The following is a 7,500-nucleotide window of genomic DNA, read 5'->3' as shown; positions in this document are numbered from 1 at the left end:
GCTAATGTAAGTGCACACAATTTACCATTTATAGAGGAATATATATATAAGAAATATTATCATATATGATCTTTAAGTCATTTTATAGCAGGTTTGCTGGAATGGTGCAATAAAAACGATTCAAAGATTCATCTGAATCAGTGCTCTGTGCATTTTTGGATCTTAATAAAACATACAATAATGAAATTAAAAATCTATAGTAAGAGAAATAATATATCAAAATGAGATGTGTGACGGACACTGCAGAAATGATTTGCTTACAGATATTACAAATATACAAACGTGCTCAAAAAAGAAGTCTACATCTTTCAAAGATCACTGAAGTGCTCTGCGTCCTGAACGGGATAAATCACCACCGAGGATGGAGATGTGGCACTATTTAGCCGATAAATCCTGTTTGTCAAGTGTGACTAATGACACAAACGAGTCCCCTTCAACAGCATCCAACACTTCCCAAAACCAGGATTCTCAGTTTCGCAGGCAGTGCTTACATTTCTCTGTAAGAGTCACAGCTGATGGTCGTGGGGATGACGGAGAGGCTGTGCGGACCCATTCCTGGGAGGAAAAGGAGCAGGTAAGTCTGGAACCACAGAGCAAAGGTCTGCGGGGTGACACTTTCATATCTGGACAGCAGGTCTGTCAAGGTCATGTTGAGAATGGTGCTTCTCACAGCAGCGCTGATGCTCGACACGTTTCTCTGAAAACAAAACACAACGCTGAGATTTAGCATGTACTCGTGAATCGTGTGCTAACAGCCATAAGACAGTTCAGAGCAGTAGAAGCTGCCATTCGCTGGGGAATCAAAACATCGTAAGAATATGCACGTCAATGAACGATATTCCCACCTGTGCAGAAATGCTGATGAACGTGCCGAAGAACTCATCCAACTGCTTTTGATCGGGAGAGTTTACAATCGTTCCAAAGAGTTCTCTCACGGCAGACTCGTCCTCTATCAGACCTGGGGTCAAGAGTCGCTCCACCTTCTGTTCGCCAGAGAGCGAGACAAGCACTGCCGCCTGCACAGTATGAATAAGAAAACACACTTTGGTCAGGAACTGAAACTTTCTTCAATAAATCAGTGCACACACACACACACACACACACACACACACACACACACACACACACACACACACACACACACACACACACACACACTAATGCTACACAACAGGAGAGTTTAAATGCTGTATTACCCGAGAGATGTTGAATTCAATCAGCTCAGAAAATGGCACGTAGGTGAAGAACTGGCCAAGATTCAAAATCAGCCAGTCAGTGTCATTATGGACGTCCTGTCTGCACGCTACAGAACCGAGACAGACATCGCAAATGGTGAAGAATTGTGCTGTATTGCATAGCGTAACTTAACAGGATAAGAACTCCACTAACACTTCACATGACATACCTGGCTGATTAATCTGGTTTGCAGACATTTTCAGATACGATAGCAGACCTGCGGCGAGTTCCTCTCGTCTCTTGACTGGTGTTTGTGCATAGGCCAAGCTAAGTCCTTCAACACTGCGAACAACAAGACATTCACACACATCTTGAGTCACTTGCACCATACGGCAATACATGTTTATTCACCATTCAAAACAGAATGCCGTCCATTTTATATTTCCAAAACTCTGGAAATGAAGCTCCTTATTTTACTATGAGAGGAACGGGCGATATCAAACATATTCAGACAAATTCTGCATATTGAGACACATTTAGCTTAAAAGACAAGTAATGAAAGATATTCTTTGTTGTTTTACACATCAGAAGAAAACTAAAGAACTCTTTATAGGATTAAGTAACTATTGAAAGCTAATAATAACACACATATGACATGTACTGATGAAACCTTTTTAATGCTTTGACAGACGGCATTAATGTATTTACAAAGGCATCGGTGGATCACACGCACATGCACACACACGCACGCACACGCACGCACACGCACACACGCACGCACACACACACAAACGCACACACACACACACACACACACACACACACACACACACACACACACACACACACACACACACACACACACACACACACACACTCACACACACACATGTTGTGTTTCCATGTTTTATGGGGACTTTCCATAGACATAATGGTTTTTATACTGTACAAACTTTATATTCTATCCCCTAAACCTAACCCTACCCCTAAACCTAACCCTCACAGAAAACTTTCTGCATTTTTACATTTTCAAAAAACATAATTTAGTATGATTTATAAGCTGTTTTCCTCATGGGGACCGACAAAATGTCCCCACAAGGTCAAACATTTCGGGTTTTACTATCCTTATGGGGACATTTGGTCCCCACAAAGTGATAAATACACGCTCACACACACACACACACACACACACACACACACACACACACACACACACACACACACACACACACACACACACACACACAAACACTCACACATACATACACACACACACACACACACACACACACACACACACACACACACACACACACACACCAGTTTCTCATTGGCTAGAATACGAGATGTTGTGATCTCAAGGATGCTTTCTGCTTTATGTGCCAATGCTTGTGAGTTCAAATCTTTCTTGGTTGAATTTTATTTTGTGATATTATTGGAGCGCCACAGATGGAGAGTTGCAATGACAATGTTGCTTATGGCTGATCCCACAATGACTTGAGGGAAGTATAATGCTTCATAAAGTAAAGTTTAAAGTTCTTACAACTTGTAAAGGGAGCATCTTGACTAAAATAGCTGGAATAAAAAGATTGCTTACTGCATCCCCTGTTTTCAGTAAACAGTAAATCTGAAATGCGTAATGTCTTCACCACAAGTGCCACCAAACAGAACTGTTCAAATAAGCTTTGTTTTAAACCAGCTTTACGAAACACCCTCCATCTACCATTGGTCAAGCAAACAGACTATAAGCTATTGAAGTTTCACATTCTCTGTCAGCTAATGCTGTTAATTATACAGGGGACCTTCTAATTTTTACAAATGTCAGTTTATCGTTAGTTTTTCATCATTTTTTATCATATTTTAGCATTGCAAAAATGTATAAATTCCCTGTATTCCATCAATAAATATTTCATATGTATCAATATGACTTCTGCACATAACCAGAAGGGTACTGCCCCCCAAAGTGAGCCTTAATTCTGACAAAATTCTTTTTCAGCATGAGTTTTATTTCTTTCTTTTGTTCCCTTCTAGAGATGCATTGGTCTGGCTCACTGCGAGTCTAAATACAAATATTATTAAAGTATGGCACAATTAACGATCATATTTTTATCAAATAGCACAATGACGATAATTACATTATTGGCTTAATTTTCAGCACAACTGATTTGAAACGACAGCTGTTGTGAAAAGTGCTTTACAAATAAAGATGAATTGAATTGATAAATATAACATTTTTAAATTGCAACATCATGAATATACAGTACTGTGCAAATGTTTTTGGCACTTGAGAAAAGTTTGAATATAATGAGGATATTTTCAAAAATAATGCCATGAAGATTTTTATGTATGTATTAACTTCATCCCAAAAAAATTAAAGAAATGTTGGTGTGACCACCCTTTGCCTTTAAAACTGCACCAATTCTCAATTCAACCATATTTCAAGGTTGTTCCAAGCATCTTGGAGAATTGGCCACAGTTCTTCTATGTATTTCGGCTGCCTCAGTTGCTTCTGTCTCTATATGTAATCTCAGACTGACTCAACAATGTTGAGATCAGGGCTCTGTACGGGCCATGCCATCTGTTGCAGGACTCTTGTTCTACTTCTGTTTGCAAAAGGAATGCTTGGAAATCTAAAGTTGAACTGTCCAATTGACAAATTAAAGCAAAAAATATCAAATAAGCATCTTAAGACACATTTTTGTAAACATCTAATATGCCTCAGATTTTGCACCATACTGTGTATATGTGGCATGTGGAGCACTTCTGAAATGAGGTGGCATATTGCCATCTTCTAGTTTTTGTTTGTCCAGTACATACAGTAAGTAGTTCAGTTCAATTGGACATGTACATAGCTTTCACGATAAACACATACAGAAACCTGATACATCTCACTATGTGTATATAACATATATTTTCCTATATAGTGGAATTTGAATAGTCTATGTAGACTACATACACTATAAGCCGTACAGTATATGATTTCACAATCAATCAAATGAAGATCATGAGTAATCGTAACAAATATATATTTACCCTTCCCTAATTCCTATGATTTATTTTAAGTCAAACAGTTTGTGTAATGTATAAAAGGATCAACTTTTTTCACATATCCCATGGAACTTGCGTATGTACTCCCTGGGGGGTTTAAGTATACCTGGTTGCAAATCAATGATTCAGACAAAAAAACAAACTGAATGTCAGTCGATATCAGAGACGTTCAACAAAATTAACTGTATAAAGAGTTATTGATTTATCTTGATTTAATTTGCATAATATTACATATTCCTGTGGGTGCTCAAGCTCCTGAGTACCCAAAGGATCGGTGTCTGTAAATGCATAGATTACTAATTAGAATAATTTAGAAAAACAATTTCTTGGACATAATAATTGTATTGAATTAATAAATGTATGCTGACACCTGCTTATATAACAAAACAATAAATAATGAGCTATCCTAGAAGGAGCCAGAGAGATAAAATATAAAAACATTCACATCACATAGTAGTGGTAGTAGTCAACCTTCCATATTAAAATGCTTTATCTCAGGGGCTTTTGTCTCTGGCTCTACTATTGCAACACGACTCTGAAAAAACAGACACTGAGGCACTCACATCACATGGTAGTTGGTGCAGTTGACCTCAGCTGTGATTGTAACTAGCATCTCTGCAGTGAAACTGGGAAGGATGGGTATGAGCTTCACGGTGAACCATGCAACCCAGTCAGCCGCCTCAAAGTCCTGGAACCTCACTTGGATGATCTTGAAGGTTCTGTTCATCATCACGTCTCTCACATCAGTTATGATATCAGGTATCTGCAGAGAAAAAAAAAATCCAAGAGTGTTAATGGCACTTGAAGCAAACATTCTGCTTCAGGTTATACTAAGTGGCCTCCGCGCACCCTGTGTCGGACATATTAGTTGATTGACTTGCCTCAGGAGCTGCGCTCAGAGCTGTCAGAAACTCATCCACGTTCTTGAAAGCATTGCCTTCCTCCAGTCGGTCGAACACAGTATTTATCTGATTTGTATTGTTCAGTGCTCCGGAGCTCAGTGTGAGTTCAGCTGCTTGGGTAGGGGTCAGCATTGCCAACAATTCAAACTGAAGCACAACACGATGGGCATATGTTAGCACCGATGAAGACATTTAAAAGCAATGACAGTCCACATGGGTGACTGGAGCAGGTCAAAGGTTACTCACACTGGAGAAATTTTCATTCAGAGTCTGCAGATCCGCCAAGGTGGCATAGCTGGAGAAGTTGGCAAAGTTCTTTTCAAGCCACTCAGCACTGCTAGGAGTTTTGGAAAGGCAGGCGGGATCTAGATTGCGCACGGAGAATTGAGGAAATTCATCAGAACAGCACTGAATTGTGAGCCAGCGAAAAATACGTGTGACAAGCTGAGTTGTGGAAGGATGCTTAAGGAACTACGGCACGATGGATGACAAACTCTGGACCATGATAGGACTTTGCGTACCTGCTAGCTCATTTCGGGAGAGGAAGGGATGGATGAATTCAGTGAAGATGGCTCGTCTTTGCTCCTCCTCCATGAGGGATGCTTGACTGCTGAGTGCCTTCACCCTAAATAGGTAAAGACCAGCGGGCATTACAGATCGTCTGACTGCACTCACACAAACATATCGTTAGCCTTTTCACAGCACTCGGCATACTTACACAACTTGGTAGGTGTCGCAACTGAAGTTCTTGGAGCTAAGGCAGGACAGAAAGTCCCCTGAGACTGCTGGCAAAAATGGTTTTAGCCTTTCCTGGAACCAAGCGCCAATGAAGCTCACATCTGTCAGCTGTGCAGCACTGAAGTTGTTGACTTCCACCTCTCCAATGGCATCGAGAACATGGGAGTCTGGCTGATTGTTGTGGATGGTCTGAGAAAGCAAACGGGCATGTCAAGACAGAGCTCTGGGGCAGCACTTCCTTTTCTGTTCCAGACAGAAGGAATTGTACTTACTATGTTGGAGTACTCTGACAGGGCATTTTCCAGCACTCCTGCAACTTTCTGGAAGAAAAGCTTCCACATCTCTGCACTGTCGCTGGCACTGCTTGGCAACTCGCAAGTCAGCAGCGTGGCAAGTTGGTCAGAGGACAGAGATCCAACCTTGTAAGAAGGGGACAGAAATGTGCAGTCAGAGGGATTAGCAGCTTGCTAGGTACCAGGACACTTCGCAAACAGAAGCGTTTGTTGTACTGACTTACCGAAGAACAGGCATATTCAGAGAGGCTGAAGCTACAAGGCAATCCCGGAAGATTTCCAGTGGAAAGTTGAGCCTCAGTTGGACCACTGCAAATGACAAAAAACATGGTTTCCACATACACAACTTTCTGAAACCTACCCCTGTTTTCATTTAACATTACAAATGATATTCACCTGTTAACACCTTGACACAGGCTCTTTTCTGCAAAGGAAGACAAACATGATGAGGCGGAGAACTTTCTAGCTAACCATAACATTATTGCACAAGCATAAAATTCTATCAATACTGAGTTTGCTTCAAGTGTTCTGACTTACCATCCACTAATGTTTCTTTGCACTAATGAGAGAAATACAGAAAAAAAGACAAGAGATTTCAGTTTCAAACATCTTCTTGGGCTTCCATTTAACGCACAATGCATTTTACACAAGGAAATACTTACAACTCTGACAGGAGGAGGAGGAGTGCAGCCTGAAATGAAGCATAGAAGGGAAAAAAACCAAAAAAAACAATTCAGCTAACGGGAGGCAACTTAAATACTGCTTATATTCATGTACATTTTCCCAATAATGCTTTTGTCTGTTGTTTTACAAACTGACAACATATTCTTTCCCCTTCTTCGGTTCTTTGAAAAGCTTCTTCATGCCATACCTTCTGGTGGTGATTGTAGAAGTACATTTTTGCTTGACTTGAGGTCCTCTTGTAGGTCAGATGGGAGACCTGCCAAAGCCTTCTCTAGGCCTTTCAATCTGTTCAAAGAGACAAAAGTGTTGTTGTTTAACCTTTTTTCTGAAGAATGGATGAATACATGAAACCTACAGGGAGTCAGATGACTCACATTGCATCATGAGAGTCGCAGCTGAGGTTGGCGGGGATCACAAGCAGAACTGAAGGACTGAAACTGGCCAGCAAGACCACGAGATTGATTTGGAACCACAGCTCATAGTCGCTGGTTTGGAAGAGAGGGAACTTTGGAGCCAGAGCCGACAAAGTCAGGTTCAGCATGATGTCTCGGACCTCCGTGTTTTCGATGTAGGTCAAGTTTTTCTGGGGGGACAGAGGGGGGCAGACCCTTTTAGCACCAAAGATGGAACTTCAAGCATGGCCTGCTTTGTCAAAAGCA

General features: G+C 40.9%; 2 protein-coding genes across 2 annotated transcripts in view; one reads left to right on the top strand and one right to left on the bottom strand.

Moving 5' to 3' along the window:
- The window catches only part of LOC127652205 (zinc finger protein 501-like), a 277,426-nt gene that overhangs the window by 150,543 nt on the left and 119,383 nt on the right, over positions 1–7,500 (top strand). The window lies entirely within an intron of this gene.
- The window catches only part of LOC127651975 (uncharacterized), a 50,480-nt gene that overhangs the window by 16,316 nt on the left and 26,664 nt on the right, over positions 1–7,500 (bottom strand). Inside the window, exons 7-22 of the mRNA XM_052138043.1 lie at positions 7,216–7,424; positions 7,029–7,126; positions 6,820–6,848; positions 6,695–6,716; positions 6,554–6,581; positions 6,382–6,466; positions 6,137–6,283; positions 5,845–6,053; positions 5,648–5,751; positions 5,373–5,491; positions 5,106–5,273; positions 4,788–4,987; positions 1,406–1,518; positions 1,197–1,303; positions 846–1,016; positions 492–697 (exon numbers count right to left, since the gene is read on the bottom strand). Of these exons, the coding sequence (XP_051994003.1) occupies positions 492–697; positions 846–1,016; positions 1,197–1,303; positions 1,406–1,518; positions 4,788–4,987; positions 5,106–5,273; positions 5,373–5,491; positions 5,648–5,751; positions 5,845–6,053; positions 6,137–6,283; positions 6,382–6,466; positions 6,554–6,581; positions 6,695–6,716; positions 6,820–6,848; positions 7,029–7,126; positions 7,216–7,424 (2,015 nt within the window). The remainder of the gene's footprint in view (positions 1–491; positions 698–845; positions 1,017–1,196; positions 1,304–1,405; positions 1,519–4,787; positions 4,988–5,105; positions 5,274–5,372; positions 5,492–5,647; positions 5,752–5,844; positions 6,054–6,136; positions 6,284–6,381; positions 6,467–6,553; positions 6,582–6,694; positions 6,717–6,819; positions 6,849–7,028; positions 7,127–7,215; positions 7,425–7,500) is intronic.

The sequence above is a fragment of the Xyrauchen texanus genome, chromosome 11 (genome assembly GCF_025860055.1).
Source record: "Xyrauchen texanus isolate HMW12.3.18 chromosome 11, RBS_HiC_50CHRs, whole genome shotgun sequence".
In the NCBI taxonomy this organism is placed as follows: Eukaryota; Metazoa; Chordata; class Actinopteri; order Cypriniformes; family Catostomidae; genus Xyrauchen; species Xyrauchen texanus.
The sequence above is the reverse complement of the archived record's forward strand: the minus strand, read 5'-3'. Positions and strand labels throughout refer to the sequence as shown.